This window comes from Bos grunniens, chromosome 15 (assembly GCF_055505025.1).
Source record: "Bos grunniens cultivar Pamir isolate PY7600 chromosome 15, Bosgru_T2T1.0, whole genome shotgun sequence".
Taxonomy (NCBI): Eukaryota; Metazoa; Chordata; class Mammalia; order Artiodactyla; family Bovidae; genus Bos; species Bos grunniens.
This window is the reverse complement of record NC_141179.1, coordinates 82,366,907-82,385,921: the sequence shown is the minus strand read 5'-3', so window position 1 is coordinate 82,385,921 and position 19,015 is coordinate 82,366,907. Positions and strand designations below refer to the sequence as shown.

Genomic DNA, 19,015 nt, shown 5'->3' with positions numbered 1-19,015 from the left:
ATTTGGACTGACTTTCTGAAGTACTCTTGGGCTTGATGATGCTTTGCTTCAATTGTCTCTAGTGATTATCCGTGGGTCTTTATCTGTGGTTCTCTCACTCCTTTCCTCTGTGCTTCAACTCTCAAATCGCAGCAGTTTTATCACCCAAATCCCATTAGTCTGGAAGGGAATACTCAATGAGAAGTATAGCCAGTGCCCTGAGGTAACTAAAGAATAAGCTTTTCATCTATCTCTGCATCAAAATCACATTCTCTTAATCACTGTGGATTCACAGTAATGCCTGATAGAAAGTAGAGCAAGCCAACTCATCATGTTTTTCTTCAAGAATGCATGAGCTCTTCTTGGTCCTTCAGAAATCCTTAAGATTTTAAGATCAACTTGTCAAGTACCTGCCTCTCTCTCACTCACACACACATGCACACACCCACATACACACACCCCTACTGGAATTTTTATTCAGATTGTGATGCACCTACAAATCAATTTCAGAAGTCTTATCTTTAAAAATAGTATACTATGATCCATGACCATGGCATATGTTTTCATTTACTCAGATTTTAACCACTGTTTTTCAGTGAAGTTACATACTTTTGCAGACAAAGTCTTGCATTTCTATTATTTTGGGTTAATGGTCCTTTACTGGGATATAGCATCTTTGCCATAAAATTCACACATTTAAAATTTCAGAGCTCAATGAACTGTGATAAGTATATCCAGCTGTGTAAACTCGGCTCAGCCCAAGATAACACAGAAAGTTGCTTTGTACCTCTTTCTAGTCAATTCTCCACTTCAGAGGCAACCACTATTTATTTTATTCTTCTCATAGAATAGTTTTACCAATTCTTGAACTTCATAATTTAGAGTAAACAATGCAACAGTTATCAATCTCTTGCCCCTCAGCTCCCAATTCACTCTTTTCTATTCTGCTTCATGACGTCCCATGGCTGCTTTGCTAACTGGCAGAACATGGAGTGTCCTCTGTAGAGAGTTTCCTTAGAGGGACACATTGGGAGGAAGCAGCATCCTTCCTGGTTCTGGTAGGCTCTGCTCTGCTGATGCTCAGCCGTGTCTGACTCTGAGTGACCCCCTGGACTGTAACCCACTAGGCTTCTCTCTCCATGAGATTTTCCCAGCGAGAATGTTGGAGTGGGTTGCCATATCCTCTTCCGGGGGATCTTCTCGACCCAGGGAGTGAACCAGTGTCTGCTGCACCTCCTGAACCGGCAAGTGGATTCTTTACCACCGAGTCACCAGGGAAGCCCTCTGGTAGGCCGTTTCTGTTCTGTTCCTTAAGTCAAGGCTGCCAGTGGTGTGTGGGACACCCACAGACACTCACGTTCCAGTGGCTCTTGCCAGAATTCTAAAGGATGGTTTTGCACTGAGTTTTTTTCCAACATCCCAGCTGCTTTCCTAGCAAGTATCACCAGTGCCTCAGTGGACAGCTTCCCAAAGACTTTCACCTGCATTTCAAGGAGTATATTTCTGTGACTTCAGCAAACTTCTCAAACTTTCTAGAAGGCTACAATCACATACTCTCCAGGTAGGTCAGAATCCCAGCCTTGGGGGTAGGGGGATGCCTTCCTAAAGTTGCTTCTTCTTTGATTCTTTTTGTTCCAGTGGTGCAGGCCTTTTGGTATCCACAGAAAGGGTGGATAATTGGGTGGGTGTATAATGTGTGGAGTTTTTATATTTTTACTGGAGTGTATGTAGTTCCTTCACAATGTTGTGTTAGTTTCTGCTGGACAGCAAAGTGAGTCAGCTATACAGACCCTTCAGCCACCTGCCCCTCAGCCAGGTGACTCCCAGGGGGATTTCTAAGTCTTCACGTGCCTTTCTTTTCACCAGACAAGTAGGGATTTCTTTTCTCTTTTCCATCTGTAAATAGGCAATACATGTCCATGTACACAGTGACCCCCTGTCACCCTCTGTCCAGTCTGCACCAAAGTAAGCATCATTTTACTATATATATAACATCATTTATATATATATATATATATATATATATATATATATATATATATACACCCCCACACACACATATATGTATATATATTTACATGTGTATCTCTTCCTTGGGGCTTCCCTGGTGGCTCAGATGGTAAAGAATCTACCTGCAGTGCAGGAGATGCAGGTTCAATTCCTGGGCCAGGAAGATCCCCTGGAGAAGGAAATGGCAACCCACTCCAGTATTCTTGCCTGGAGAATCCCGTGGACAGAGGAGCCTGATGGACTAGAGCTCATGGGGTCGCAAAAGAGTCGGACACGACTTAGCAACAAAACAATAACAAAAGCATACATTTCTTGATTCTTTAGCCTTGACTCTAGAAGCCAGGGATACTCCTTTTACCTTCAATTCCTGTATTAAAGTTCCCTTTGCCCTTTTTACTAGATAACCCACTGTCACTAGACTAATAATTCCTTTTATATTAAGTTTTCCGTGTTCCAGCATTAGTCTGGTTTCCGTCTGCAGCCTGAATCTTGACTGTTGCATGTAGTACATACTCTTTTGCTTCTGGTTTATTTTGCTGATCAGTGTTGCATTGTGTAAACAGGTAAAAGGTTATCTATCCTTTCTCCCGGAAACCATACAGAAAGACATTAAAGGAACAAAATAGGCATAAGCCCTTGGGATAATGAGCACAGATGAGGGCAGGCAGCAAATAAATATGCTTTTTGGAAAATGTAAGACAAACAGGTAATTTGTAAACAAGTTAGTAGAAGAGAGAGAAGTATTAATACCTATCAGCTTGAAAGGAAAGAACCCAATAAAAATAAATCTTGATTGCAGAAAATCTGGATGAACACAGTAATTGGAACCCTCAGGTTCTTCAAAAAAATTAGGGAGGGACTAAAAGCAAGAAAAGTAGTTGAAAATCTGTATTGTTATAGAGACTATTAAGTACGTTGAGGAATAAAGCAAAGACATGATTATGTTTGTGTCATAGAATCTTGGAAAGGAAATACAGATAGAAGGCTGAGGTAAAAGCTGGATAGTTCTAAATTTGAATGTGAGAAAAGAACATTCCTGTTCTCCGAAATCAAGAAAGAAAACGACTGACTGCTTAGAGGTCGCATGGGTCAGTGGTCCAGTGATCAGCAAGATGTTTGATGCTTTGCTAGAAGGACTCCTAAGATTTAGCTTATAACTGTACTCATGGCTGACATCTATTAGACTCAGCAGAATGCACAATAGAAGCAGAAAGGGTGTAACAGTGCGGGCTTCCGGCGTTCTTCCTGATGGAGTCGCACAGAGAACACTTCCTTCCACAGAGGCTAAAGGCAGCAACATGTGTGCGATGCTTCTGCCCGGGGAAGCCCACTAGAGACTAAGAGCCCTACTGTCTTATCTGGGGCTGGTCACACAGACATGCTACACTTGTATGATAAGGCACAATTATCAACATTGCAGGCTCGCAGTAGGAAAGCAGGTTGCCTGAAAGCAGAAATATGTCAAAGCATCCCATTCAGACTCTGTGACTAGAAATCACCTCTCTCCATCATTTCTGGATCAACTGATATCTCAAGAGAAACTATATATCTGAAATTTTTTAGCTAGTGATTTAAGTGCTTGCCTAAATCAAGAATGACTCCTCCTCCAAGCTAAAATTATTTTTGCTTCCTTAAAACTCATCTACTCATAAGACCATCTACTTATAAGGACTTCCCTGGTGGCTCAGACGGTAAAGCATCTGCCTACAACGCGGGAGACCCAGGTTCAATCCCTAGGTCAGGAAGATCCCCTGGTGAAGGAAATGGCACCCCACTCCAGTACTCTTGCTTAGAAAATCCTATGGACAGAGGAGCATGGTGGGCTACAGTCCATGGAGTCGCAAAGAGTCAGACACAACTGAGCTACTTCACTTTCTTTAAAACCAATCAGTGAAACAGAAATTTCCATTCTTCAAGGGACTCAGATATCAGATTTTAAAAGTGTTTTCTTAACTCTTTATTCTCTATTTGAAGAATATGATAAAACTTTATAATTGCTGCCTGTTATCCATGAGATAATCACCTTTAATATTTTTAAGCAGAATTGGATATGCATTCTGGGGGGAAGCAGACACAGAGGATTTTTGCCAATAACTGAATGTCTACTTTACAGAGGGGAAGCTTTGTACTCCATGTATAAAAACACCTGCATCAGATACCATTGATGATAAAAAAAAAAACTCCCAATCATAACCTCATTGTCTCATTTTGGCCACATTTAATAAGCTATTTGCTGTCCAGATTTCTCATGGGACTTCTGCAAGCATTACACTTCTTACAAATAATATTTTGACAAAAGTGAATGCACATTTGATGAGACATACTGAAGCAGAAAAGAAAACACCAACAATGTGCATCTATATATTTTCCTGAAATAAAGGGGGGGAAATCCAGGAATATGTGGTGGTCGATGAGAGGGAGGGAAGGCCTGGGTCTATAAAGGAGGATTTAATCAAGGATATCCTAGAATAACAAATAATTATGCTTTCTAAAATCTCCGGTTGGATGAGTAGTGGAGGTTGGGAGGTGGAAGGAGATGTATCTGCATGCAATTTTGAAGCCAGTTTAGAGTTTGAGATTAAAACATATATAATTTTTAAATTATGAAAATTTACCAATTTATAGAGAGTATTCATCAAGTCAAAAGGAAAAACATATTCTAACATCTAGTTCCCAAAATAACAAATTCTTCTCCTCCAGACATTAGAGAATCTAGAATCAACAGACCTCTTTGTTTTGTATTAATTTAAATGATTCCAAAGCAAGACAAACGAATATACTGAAATCCGGAAAGGAATGCCTCCTTGAAGAAGTACTAGACGCAGGACATCCCTCAGTCCCCAGTGTTCAGATGCCAGCTTGGAGTCAGGACTGATGTCTTCATCCTTGGCTCTCCTCAAGCGCATTATTTATCACTAAGAGGTGATTATTTGACGGCACGCCACAATCACGTTGGCATCCATTCTTCATGTTGCCCAGTGTCCTGCCCGCAAGATGAACTTGACAAATGTTGCATGCATGTTAAAATGAAGTAAAGTCAGGCAAAAATCAGAATGATGACATAAGTATTTCTCCCCTGGTAATTCACATGCGCCCTTTCCAAGAAACTGAAGTTTGTTTTTTCAAAACAAGTGCTTTTAATTTAATCATTTTGAAAGTGTATCTAAAATACACTGGCAGTGCCTGGCGTGGCACATAGGAGTAATGTGATGATCCCACTGCTGGGCATATATCTGGAGAAAACCATGGTTCAGAAGTTTACAAGCACCCCAGTGCTTATTTCAGCACTGTTAACGATAACCAAGTCAGGAAAGTAACCTAAATGACTATCAACAGAGGAATGGATAAGGAAGATGCAGTATGTATACACAATGGAATATTCAGTTCAGTCGCTCTGTCATGTCCGACTCTTTGCGACCCCATGAATCACAGCACGCCAGGCCTCCCTGTCCATCACCAACTCCCAGAGCTTGCTCAAACTCATGTCCATTGAGTCGGTGATGCCATCCAACCATCTCATCTTCTGTAGCCCCCTCTCCTCCTGCCTTAAATCTTTCCCAGCATCAGGGGAAAGGTGGTGGTGAGGGACACATTGGGAGTTTGGGCCTGACATATGGACACTGCTTTATTTAAAATGGATAGCCAACAAGGACCTACTGTATACAACAAGGAATTCTGCTCAAGATTCTATAATAACCCAAAGGGGAAAAGAATTTGAAAAACAACAGATAAGTGTGTGTCCATATATAAGCCTGAATCACTTTGCTGTGTCCCTGAAACTCACACAGCATTGTTAGTCAGCTGTGTGCTGTGCTGTGCTCAGTCACTCAGTCATGTCCGACTCTGAAACCCCTCGGACTGTAGCCCACCAGGCTCCTCTGTCCATGGGGATTCTCCAGGCAAGAACACTAGACTGGGTTGCCATGCGCTCCTCCAGGGGATCTTCCCAACCCAGGGATCGAACCCAGGTCTCTCCAATATAAAATAAAACTTTTTAAAAAGAGAAGTAAAGTGATGGTAGCAGGCAGTCTAGTCTGCACAGACTCACCCAAAGCTGGAATGAGCCATGTGAGCCTGGAATGCAAAGATGGACGTGTCCTGCTTTGTCCCAGTAAAGTCCCCATTGTGTCAGGCGTCTTGGACAGAGAATTTCTTGAACACCGACAGGCATTTTGGCTATCAGAAAGCTCTTTAAAAATGCCTAATACAAAATAATGAAATAAGCAGAAGGGTTCTGGTACAAACCTGAGCTCCTCTAGAGCAGTGTATCTCTAGGGGCGCCGTCAGCTGGATCCCTACATCAGAATCAGCAGCAGTAATTGGGGAAAGTGCTGCTCCCAGCGTCCCTTACCCAGTGCCACCCAATCAGACGTCTATAAAGAATGAGAATATCCTTTTGAAACAAACATCCAGTGACTCTGTGTAAACTCAAGTTTACATATCAAAGATGTGCAAACCAATCTTCTTTTCATAGTGACCCACACTGAGAGCCTGTTTATCTTCACTCTTGCTGATGTTCCTCAGTCCTCGTCGATAGTCCTGAGGGTTCAGCTGTTGAGGTCGCACCCCCAGTGACTCTCTGCTAAGCCTCCTGCTAAAGTCCTTACTTTTGCTTTGTGCTTGTCTCAATTAGGACATGAAGGTTCCTGGAAGATGGCATGTGCCGGAATTCCACAAAGAATTTTTCTGCTTTGATAATTTATATCCCCTATTCACATTCTTTAATTTTTTTTTAAGTTGCTCTTTAAAAATAGTTTTCTTAAAGGAGAGTATACCAGTAAGCTTTACTTCTTCACCCAAATTCCCTTTGGGATTAATTAAATCCAGTCCCTGAAAATCAGGAAAGAGAAGTAGAGCTATTGCAGCAACAAATTTCTCATTCCATGCAGTGCATGGTCCTTCATTCAGTTCAGTTCAGTCACTCAGTCATGTCCAACTCTTCGCAACCCCATGAATCGCAGCACGCCAGGCCTCCCTGTCCATCACCAACTCCCGGAGTTCACTCAGACTCACGTCCATCGAGTCAGTGATACCATCCAGCCATCTCATCCTCTGTCGTCCCCTTCTCCTCCTGCCCCCAATCCCTCCCAGCATCAGAGGCTTTTCCAATGAGTCAACTCTTCACATGAGGTGGCCAAAGTACTGGAGTTTCAGCTTTAGCATCATTCTCTCCAAAGAAATCCCAGGGCTGATCTCCTTCAGAATGGACTGGTTGGATCTCCTTGCAGTCCAAGGGACTCTCAAGAGTCTTCCCCAACACCACAGTCCAAAAGCATCAATTCTTCAGCGCTCAGCCTTCTTCACAGTCCAACTCTCACATTCATACATGACCACAGGAAAAACCATAGCCTTGACTAGACGAACCTTTGTTGGCAAAGTAATGTCTCTGCTTTTGAGTATGCTATCTAGGTTGGTCATAACTTTCCTTCCAAGGAGTAAGCGTCTTTTAATTTCATGGCTGCGGTCACCATCTGCAGTGTTTCCTAATAGTTTCTTGATAAAATATGGGGCATGGGAAACACATATCTTATCAAATATGTGAGTTTCCTTCATCTACTCAAAGTGTTTTTCCCCTGAGGGTTAATGAATGGGAATTGGGGACTGGGGGCAATGGCTCCAACAGTGTACACAGGCTCTGACAGGCAGCCAATGGCTTGAATCAGGATGCAAACCCAGGTCAAGACCATCCCAAAGTCTAGGCACTTCCTAGTTTTCTGTGGTCAGCTATATGGAATGAATGAGTGTGTGTGTGTGTGTGTGTGTGTGTGAGTTCACTGTCATAAGTCCCCTGTCCAACCTCCCCTTACCCTAGATGTGTCTTGAATTCTTAGCTGTTGAACCATTCACTTGTTCCCTCATTCCCCCCAAATAAGGACCCACATAGACAACTTGCTGCTACTGCTGCTAAGTCGCTTCAGTCGTGTCCAACTCTGTGCGAGTTGCCAGGCCAGAGTACTGGAGTGGGGTGCCATTGCCTTCTCCAGGGACAGAGGATAAGAGGAGTTAATTTATTAAAGAGAAAAGAGAAGAGGGAGTCCCAGCAGAGTGAACACCACGTGCAGAGGTCCCATGGCTGGGAAGAGGCGTGGTGAGAAGGAACTGCAAGAAAGACAGTCGCTGGAGCAAAGAACCAGGAAGAGGCTAGAAGTTAGTAGGGGCAGCCATTATACAGCCATGTAAGCAACATTACGGTTCATCTTTGATATAAGAGCCAGGTGTTTTTTGGGGGTTTTTTTTTCAGAACTCTTAAGGTTAATTTTATTTTATATACTACCTTCACAAAATGACAGTTCAAATGACAGTGAAAACTTGACCACAATTCCACAAAAGTCAGAGAAAGAATAGTGCAGGTGGATGATTTCAGGCAATGTGTTTGCAGAGGTGGGAAGTAAACTAGCAAGAAAACACCATGTCAAACAATACATCATCACTGCATACACACAATTCACAATACATTGGCCCTTCCCCGCAAGCACCTACAATTTACTTGGGAAGATGCTGTGCATGAAAAAAGCTGCACCGAAGACTATTATATAACAATCACTCAGGGCAGACAAGCTAGCACAAAGACCACCAACAGCACATGTCCTTAGAGTTTATACAATGTAACTATCTTATTGGGCTTCCCTCATAGCTCAGTTGGTAAAGAATCTGCCTGCAATGAGGAGACCTGGGTTCAAGTCCTGGGTTGGGACGATCTGCTGGAGAAGGGATAGGCTACCCACTCCTGTATTCTTGGGCTTCCCTTCTGGCTCAGTTGGCACAGAATCCCCTTGCAATGTGGGAGACCTGAGTTCGAGCCCTGGGATGGGAAGATCCCTTGGAGAAGGGAAAGACTACCCACCCCAGTATTTTTTTAATTAATTAATTTATTTTAATTGGAGGCTAATTACTTTACAATATTGTAGTGGCTTTTGCCACACATCGACACGAATCAGCCACAGGTGTACACGTGTCCCCCGTCCTGAACCCAAGAGCCAGGTTTTACTTTCACTAAGAGATAACAGAGCAGTGTGGTTGGATGACGCTTGATGAAAAGGAAAAAAAATATGCTTTAGGGTTAAGCAAACTTCACCTCAGCTTCTTGCTGCATCTCCTTTCACAAATTATTCAAATTCTGCCAGTCTTTTACCTTTAACTCTCGCCTATTAAATAAGGATAGCACTCACACAGCAGAGTTCTTATAAGGATTAAATAGTATAATAATATATGTAAGTGGCTTGCCTGGTGGTTCAGTTGGGAAAGAGTCTGCTTGCAATGTGGGAGACCTGGGTTCAATCCCTGGGTTGGGAAGATACCCTGGAGGAGGAAATGGCAATCCACTCCAGTATTCTTGCCTGGAGAATTCCATGGACAGAGGACCCTGGTGGGCTACAGTCCATGGGGTCACAAAGAGTCAGACATAATTGAGTCCTTTGATTTCATAATATGTAAATGGATACCAATAGTACCTGCTTCTTAGAATTGTTGTGATGATAAAATGAGTTAATACATGCAAAGTGTGTGAAATTTATTAATAGTAAGTACAACATAAGACTTAGCTATTGCAATTATTGCAATCCTTGCACAAAAGATACCTCAAAAGTCTCTGAGTAGCTCAGCGACTCAGGTAGCTCAGTCCTGTATGGCTGTTGAGATCTGGCAGTCCTACAGAAGCACACACAAACACATACACACACGTGCACACACATCAAAGAACTACGTTAATCACTCCAGACCCATTCAGAGTACTTGCCCTTGAGTAAATGGGGCACAGGGAATCAACATTCAAAACAGGTATTTAAACATTTGTGTACATACAACCAAGCAACATTTTTTCAAGGAATAAGCTGCTTTGCTAAGACCTAAGGGAGTGTCTCTGCTCACTGCGAGTTAAAGAAAGATACCATGGTAAGTATTCATTGAGGCAAATATTCATTGAGGACCTATTAAATATACAGCAGTATGCTAGGTCTCATGAAAGCTAGATAAGATACAAAATATGGTCTCAATTCTCCAGGGTGATAATAATTTGACACTTGGGCTGAACCCAGCTGTGATCATCTGGTGGGAGGACGCTCCTTGGAACAGGAGGTTCAAATGACCTTGATGATGCAACTTCCTAATTCTCAGAAAATTATTTTGGAGCACTGAGAATGTTGATAAAGGGTTTAACAGTAGTCTCTTCTATGACAAACATACCCAAGATCTTCTGTTGACCAGATATCCCAAGTGGAGAGACTGTTTTAATTGGACTGTTTATCCAGTAACAGGGGAGGAGCTAGGCAATCACTACACCACTTTCTTCTGGGAGATGGAATTTATGAGACAAGATCCTAGATAGAAAGGTAATTTACTGCTGCTGTGGTTTCTAATTTGGGAAGGTTCCTGGAGTCTCAGTCCCACTGGGCAGGCTCTCTGGGCTCTTGGTCCTCCTTCCTCCAGCCATCACATAGGTGAGATATCACCTGTGAGGTCCTGTCTTTTATGAATGTAACTGGGAATGCTGGCTCATTACCTTCTCATGTTAAAGGTAAAAGGAAACTTCTTCTACCGCCTTGTAGATTTGCAACATACTTTGCACTGGCTGATGCTGCCTAGGAAAGCATGTAATGGCTCTCCAAGTATTTCAGAGCTATTTCAGCCCATGACTTAGCAGTGCTCTCTGAATTCACTTGGAAGGCTTATTCTTCTGGCTAAAATGATAATTACTAATCTCAGTCCAAGAAATATTGAGGGAATGACTAATATAAATCTGGATAAAGTTTAAGGATTTAGAAAAAAAATTTTTCCTCATAAGGTACCTCATTTAATCCTCTGCTATCAAGAAGTTATTATTATCCTTTCCTTAAAAGATTCAAAGGAGAGAAGAATTAACATTTATTAGGCAATTTTAAAGGTTTCATACATCAAACCAAGTGTTCTAAATACTTTATCTCATATAATCTCATCACAACTCCATTAGGTAAGTATTATTATTTATATCCTTTAAATAGGTGGAAAGAGAAATTAATGTAAGATGATCTGCCCAGGTGACAATAATAGATTGAGATTCTACTGCAAGTCTGGTTTTGCTAAATCTCAGTTCAGTTCAGTTCACACTCAGTCATATCCGACTCTTTGCGACCCCATGAACTGCAGCACACCAGGCCTCCCTGTCCATCACCAACTCCCGAAGTTCACTCAGACTCACATCCATCGAGTCAGTGATACCATCCAGCCATCTCATCCTCTGTCATCCCCTTCTCCTCTTGCCCCCAATCCCTCCCAGCATCAGTCTTTTCCAATGAGTCAACTCTTCGCATGAGGTGGCCAAAGTATTAGAGTTTCAGCTTTAGCATCATTCCTTCAAAGAACACCCAGGACCGATCTCCTTTAGAATGGACTGGTTGGATCTCCTTGCAGTCCAAGGGACTCTCAAGAGTCTTCTCCAACACCACACTTCAAAAGCATCAATTCTTCGGCACTCAGCTTTCTTCACAGTCCAACTCTCACATCCATACATGACCACAGGAAAAACCATAGCCTTGACTAGATGGACCTTTGTTGGCAAAGTAATGTCTCTGCTTTTGAATATGCTATCTAGGTTGGTCATAACTTTCCTTCCAAGGAGTAAGCATCTTTTAATTTCATGACTGCAGTCACCATCTGCAGTGATTTTGGAGCCCCCCAAAATAAAGTCTGACACTGTTTCCACTGTTTCCCCATCTATTTCCCATGAAGTGATGGGACCAGATGCCATTATCTTCATTTTCTGAATGTTGAGCTTTAAGCCAACTTTTTCCCTCTCCTCTTTTACTTTCATCAAGAGGCTTTTTAGTTCCTCTTCACTTTCTGCCATAAGGGTGGTGTCATCTGCATATCTCAGGTTATTGATATTTCTCCTGGCAATCTTGATTCCAGCTTGTGTTTCTTCCAGTCCAGCGTTTCTCATGATGTACTCTGCATATAAGTTAAATAAATAGGGTGACAATATACAGCCTTGACATACTCCTTTTCCTATTTGGAACCAGTCTGTTGTTCCATGTCCAGTTCTAACTGTTGCTTCCTGACCTGCATATAGGTTTCTCAAGAGGCAGGTCAGGTGGTCTGGTATTCCCATCTCTTTCAGAATTTTCCACAGTTTCTTGTGATCCACACAATCAAAGGCTTTGGCATAGTTGATAAAGCAGAAATAGATGTTTTTCTGCAACTCTCTTGCTTTTTCCATGATCCAGCAGATGTTGGCAATTTGATCTCTGGTTCCTCTGCCTTTTCTAAAACCAGCTTGAACATCTGGAAGTTCACAGTTCACGTATTGCTGAAGCCTGGCTTGGAGAATTTTGAGCATTACTTTACTAGCATGTGAGATGAATGCAATTGTGCTAAATCTACCAACCTTTTTTCGCATGATGCTAGACAATTGGAAAGCCACTCCAGCATGCAGTTTCTGTATTTCCTGACTGCACAGGGACAAGGTTTTTCATGATACTTTTGCCAACAAGGGCTGGTCTTGCTGGAGAAGTAGAAGGAAACAAGAGTGTAACGTGGGATGTGCCTTGGAGGCACTGAGATGGGTGTGGATTAAATGAACAGATGCCAGTCTGCGGTAGATTTCTGGGGATGATGCCAAGTGGTCTTATCTTGCCTCTGTTTTATGCAATATATTTAGTATCAACCTGGAATAGCAAATTGATGATATGTCGACATAACACATTTCACTCTCTTTGAACCATTAAATTCACTATCTCATCAGTCTACAATATGAACCTCACTGCTTTACCTGCCTCTCTCAACTTCTATATTCTTGGATCTAAGATTAAATATTACATCCTCTAGGAAGACTTTGAAGAAACTCTTAATCACAACTATGCCAGAGCCTCATGTTGCACAATCTTACTAACACACTAATTTTTTTACAACACTTAATCACAGTTTTAATTACCTATATATACAAATCCGTCACGAAGTGCATGTGTGCTCAGTCATGTCTGACTCTTGCCAGCCCCATGGACTAGAGTCCGCCAGGCTCCTCTCTCTATGGAATTTTCCAGATAAGAATACTGGGATGGATTGCCATTCCTTTCTCCAGGGGATTGTCCCAAAGTGAAAGTGAAGTTGCTCAGTCATGTCCAACTCTGCAACCCCATGGACTACAGCCCACCAGACTTCTCCATCCATGGGATTTTCCAGGCAAGAGTACTGGAGTGGGTTGCCATTTCTTTCTCCAGGGGATCTTCCCAAGCCAAGGATCAGACCCAAGTCTCTTGTGTCTCCTGCACTGGCAGGCACATTCATTTACCACTGAGCCACCTGGGAAGCCTGTATGTCATAATATATATAAATATATACTATATTTATACAAGTATATGCCAGATTCTTTAACAGCGCCTGTATCTCTCATTAAGATACATAACCATTTGGACACCACTGTGCCATTTTGATCATTATTGTATGTGGGCTTGGCAATTAATTTTTTAAAATGTGAGAGATGGACTGTAGGAAGGATAGTTAAGACATGGAGTCACAGATCAAAAAAATTTTTTTTTCACGTCAAGCTCAACAGATTAAAGCTATGGACCCATGTTAAGGAATAATGGAGGGTGCTCTGCTTCCCGGCGGGGGCGGGGTGGGGGGGAATGTTTAGAGTTTTAGGGTCCAGAGAGCTACATATCAGTCCAAGTCTGATGATATCATGAAAACAATCAAACACAGGAATCAATCTAATTTTGATTAGAGTAAAGCAATAGACTGCCAGTGAGCAGATAGGTGGCACCCAGATCTTCTGATAGTTGACCACTTCTGTGATCTGTCACACGCAGTACACTTTTAAGTAAGGTATTTAAAATGAGAGCACTTCCAGAGCTAAAATTGTGAGACTCACCAAAACCATGCCCATGTGAGGAACAGAAAAAAGGAAAGTAGGAAGAAAATTTACTGGACTGCATGATAAGAGCTCTGATTCCTAGAGTTTCATGTAGAAATGGCCCCATTGTGTAGAAGAGCATGAATATGTGGAAGTTGCACAGAGGCAGAGGGGCTTCAGTTGGGATTTGCTGATGACTCAGCAGGTAAAGAATCGGCCTGCAGTGCAGGAGACAGAGGAGATGTGGATTCGATCCATGTGTGGGGAAGATCCCCTGGAGAAGGAAATGGCAACCCACTCCAGTATTCTTTCCTGGAGAATCCCACGGACAGAGGAGCCCGGCAGGCTACAGTCCAATAGGTCACAAAGAATTGGACACAACTGAGCAGCAAAGAAAGGCAATGCCAAACAATGTTCAAACTACCGCACAATTGCACTCAGCTCACACGCTAGTAGGAGAAGGCAATGGCACCCCACTTCAGTACTCTAGCCTGGAAAATCCCATGGATGGAGGAGCCTGGAAGGCTGCAGTCCATGGGGTCGTGAAGAGTCAGACACGACTGAGCGACTTCACTTGCACTTTTCACTTTCATGCATTGGAGAGGGCAATGGCAACCCACTCCAGTGTTCTTGCCTGGAGAATCCCAGGGATGGGGGAGCCTGGTGAGCTGTTGTCTATGGGGTTGCACAGAGTCGGACACGACTGAAGCAACTTAGCAGCAGCAGCAGCACATGCTAGTAAAGTAATGCTCAAAATTCTCCAAGCCAGGCTTCAGCAATACATGAACCGTGAACTTCCAGATGTTCAAGCTGGTTTTAGAAAAGGCAGAGGAACCAGAGACCAAATTGCCAACATCTGCTAGATCATGGAAAAAGCAAGAGAGTTGCAGAAAAACATCTATTTCTGCTTTATTGACTATGCCAAAGCCTTTGACTATGTGGATCACAAGAAACTGTGGAAAATTCTGAAAGAGATGGGAATACCAGACCACCTGACCTGCCTCTTGAGAAACCTATATGCAGGTCAGGAAGCAACAGTTAGAACTGGACATGGAACAACAGACTGGTTCCAAATAGGAAAAGGAGTATGTCAAGGCTGTATATTGTCACCCTATTTATTTAACTTATATGCAGAGTACATCATGAGAAACGCTGGGCTGGAAGAAGCACAAGCTGGAATCAAGATTGCCAGGAGAAATATCAATAACCTCAGATATGCAGATGGCACCACCCTTATGGCAGAAAGTGAAGAAGAACCAATGAGCCTCTTGAAAGTAAAAGAGGAGAGGGAAAAAGTTGGCTTAAAGCTCAACATTCAGAAAATGAAGATCATGGCATCTGGTCCCATCACTTCATGGGAAATAGATGGGGAAACAGTGGAAACAGTGTCAGACTTTATTTTGGGGGGCTCCAAAATCACTGCAGATGGTGACTGCAGTCATGAAATTAAAAGATGCTTACTCCTTGGAAGGAAAGTTATGACCAACCTAGATAGCATATTCAAAAGCAGAGACATTACTTTGCCAACAAAGGTCCGTCTAGTCAAGGCTATGGTTTTTCCCGTGGTGATGTATGGATGTGAGAATTGGACTGTGAAGAAGCCTGAGTGCCGAAGAATTGATGCTTTTGAAGTGTGGTGTTGGAGAAGACTCTTGAGAGTCCCTTGGACTGCAAGGAGATCCAACCAGTCCATTCTGAAGGAGATGAGCCCTGGGATTTCTTTGGAAGGAATGATGCTAAAGCTGAAACTCCAGTACTTTGGCCACCTCATGTGAAGAGTTGACTCATTGGAAAAGACTCTGATGCTGGGAGGGATTGGGGGCAGGAGGAGAAGGGGCTGACAGAGGATGAGATGGCTGGATGGCATCACTGACTCAATGGACATGAGTCTGAGTGAACTCCGGGAGTTGGTGATGGACAGGGGGCCTGACGTGCTGCAGTTCATGGGGTCGCAAAGAGTCGGACACGACTGAGCGACTGAACTGAACTGAGCTGAGCCGCTAAGCACTGATTTCAGCTATTACAAGACAAAATGCTGCTTGCGAACGACGTCACCCAACAGTGGAACAGACAAGTCAGGAGGTATGAGATTTTCTAAACTGTGAGGTGACCTGATGCTCAGGTACAGATAGGAGACGGAAGTATCTAACAAGCGACTGAACTAGACACATTCCGAGGTCTTTTCCAGCACTAAGAATTCATGACCTGCAGATAACTCTATCATATAAATATTTTGTTACAGATCCTGGAGAGCACCATTAAGATGACATGAGTGTGACTGCCTCTAGTAAAATCATTATTCCAAAGCCCTGCATCATAATAAAGATGGTAGACAAGCCTTAGACATGTTTGCTGAAGTCTTTTACATATTATGTTTCTGAGTGACATAATCTTTTCCAGAATGCAACTCAAATGTTGGATACCAAGTTGATTTCCATAAAAGGCTCTTATACAAAGGTTTTGATCATGAAATAATCTTAAAAGTAAAAGATAAAATGGGAAAAGGGTAAATGACATGTTTTAATAGTATGTTCAACCATACAACATAGGTTTATTGAATGCCTAATCTTTGTGCAACATTAGGCTTGGTTTATGTGGGACATAAAAGTATAAATAAGGGAGAATGGCTGCCCTGGAACTTACAAATAATAATCATGGTTATCCATTATGAGGTTGTTTTTACTACTGACTGATCTTGGTGGTAGACGCTTTACATGAAGATGTCAAGAACTAAGCATAATTATTATCCCCATTTTTCAAATTAAAAAACTGGCACTCAAAGACATTATATATAGCTTAATATTACAGAGATGGAATCACTCAAACTACATCATTTAAAATCAAAACTGATTTCACACTCACACACTGCTCCTCCACCTCCTCCTGTTGTATATGACGTTGGATACGCTACGTAACATTAGCAATCATTCACAGCATTAATGAAGTTCAGAAGAGAGAAAGAGAATGAATGAAACAGACACTGCTTGCTAACTGTTGGAAAAGCAGAGGCATTCATGCCCTAGGGGCTCTTGACATTTATTCCTGACAATCTCTAATCACCCTAAGCTGGTTTATGTGAATAGCACTTATCAGAGTGCTGCTTCTGGATACGATTTCTCTTTAAAGCTCATAGTAAATAACACATATTAAACTAGGGAAATTTGAATTAAGGTTGAATGTTGCCTCTTTTCCATCTTTCTTTAAGATCTGTTTATTTATTTTGGTTGCTCTGGGTCTTCGTCGCCGTGTGTGGCCTTTTCTCTAATTGTGGTGAGTGAGGGCTCCTCTCTGGTTGTGGGGCACAGGCTGCCCACTGTGATGGCTTCTCTTGTTGCAGAGCACAGACTCCAGGCTGCACGGGCTTCCGTGGCTGCAGTGTGTGGATCCAGTAGCTGTGGTGCCCAGACTTAGCTGGCCCACAGCACGTGGGACATTCCCAGAGTCGGGATCAACCTGTGTGCCCTGCCTTGGCAAGTGGGCTCTTCACCACTGGACCACCAAAGGAGTCCTTTTCCACCTGCTTGAATGAGTTGGTCTTCGAAAAGTAATGGAATGGGTGCCTTTGAGAGTTAGGACTCTTCATTAGAAGGTTTTCAAGGAAGCTAGACGGCTTGTCTTAGATTTTACTTTAGCTTCTTAGAAGAGAGGAAAAGCAAATGGAAACAGGCTTGGTCTTTCCCGTTCATCCCTAAACTCACAGGAAGGGTGCTCAGTTCTCTGACAGCTTATGATCACATGTTTTCCCATAGCACCACAAGCCAGGAGGAGCCCTGTGATAAAACTCTCTGATTGGACACGGCTAGAACACCCAGGAGTTGGGAGCACTTTGGCTTTGGAGGGTTATGCCCGACACTGTCAACATTAGGCTTGTGTCAGCCCTTTGCCCATGGGCATTGGGTTTTCTTCCTTCATTTTCCATCATATCACTAGTTTTTCAGTGTTATATTCTTGTATCTCCAAGCCAGTGCCTCAGGAGGTGTTGTGTGTAAACCTGTGAATGAATAAATACTTCCTGTTCTCAACGGCCCTGGCTCTCAAGAATTTCTTGACACTTTCTTGTGAATTTACTAAGACAATTGAATTTTCATTCCACATCTACTGAAAATAGCTTTGAATTCCATAAAATTCTCTGCCACATTTCCTCAAAAGATTCTTACACAATGTAGCCCAACTTTTGGCAGTTAGAAGTGAGAAAGTGAAGTCGCTCAGGCATGTCCGACTCTCTGTGACCATATGGACTGTAGCCTACAAGACTCCTCCATCCATGGGATTTTCCAGGCAAGAATGCTGGAGTGGGTTGCCATTTTCTTCTCCAGGGGAATCTTCCCAACCCAGGGATTGAGCCCAGATCTCCTGCATTGTAGGCAGACACTTTACTGTCTGAGCCACCAGGGAAGTGACATCGTTAGAAGTGAAGTTAGAAGTGAAGTTGTGGCTATTTATGTGAAGAAACTTGTTAAAAAGGGAGGAAATAGAGAATAAGTCTTAATTCTTCTAGTTTCTAACTCCAGTCTTAATTAGATTGCCTCATGCCTCAGAGTATGAACTGATGTGTTGTTAGTCTGACTCTTTCTTTGTATTAATAACTCTCGACAGAGAAAGTCTGTTAACTCAATGTCCTGGGGACACCGCTCATGGTGGATGGAATTTGTGTTCCTGGCCTATCCCTCCCAGTCAGAGCCGCACGTCTTGTCCTTCCTTGGGGTCAGCCTGGTTTATACATGGGTCATCACCAGGAATGTCCTCGTCATGGTGGCCATCCAGACCGAAGCCCGCCTCCACACGACCATGTACTATTTCCTGGTCAGCTTCTCGGGAGTAGAAATCGGCTACACTGCTGTGGTGGTGCCCCACCTCCTGGCCAACATCCTACGGTCAGAGAAGACCATCACCCTGCTGGGCTGTGCCACTCATATGGGCTTCTTCATGGGACTGGGCAGTGCTGACTGCTTCCTCTTGGCTTCCATGTCTATGATTGCTCCCAGGTGGCACTAGAAAGAATCTGCCTGCCAATGGAGGAGACACAAGAGAGACGGGTTCCACCCCTCAGTTGGGAAGATCCCCTGAAGTAGTGAGTGGCAACCCACTCCAGTATTCTTGCCTGGAAAATTCCATAGACAGAGGAGCCTGGCAGTCCACGGGGCTGCAAAGAGTCAGACTCGATTGACCACAGTGACTACTCTGTGCCTCTTCCATGCCTTT

At 42.9% G+C, this 19,015-nt stretch overlaps 1 protein-coding gene across 1 annotated transcript; it reads left to right on the top strand.

The window, feature by feature from the left end:
• The first annotated feature begins 18,427 nt into the window (after nt 1-18,427).
• Nucleotides 18,428-18,808, top strand: LOC147358805 (olfactory receptor 10W1-like). The gene has a single exon (XM_086338225.1). The coding sequence runs from the start codon at nt 18,428-18,430 to the stop codon at nt 18,806-18,808; it is 381 nt and encodes a 126-aa protein (XP_086194351.1).
• Nucleotides 18,809-19,015: the final 207 nt, after the last annotated feature.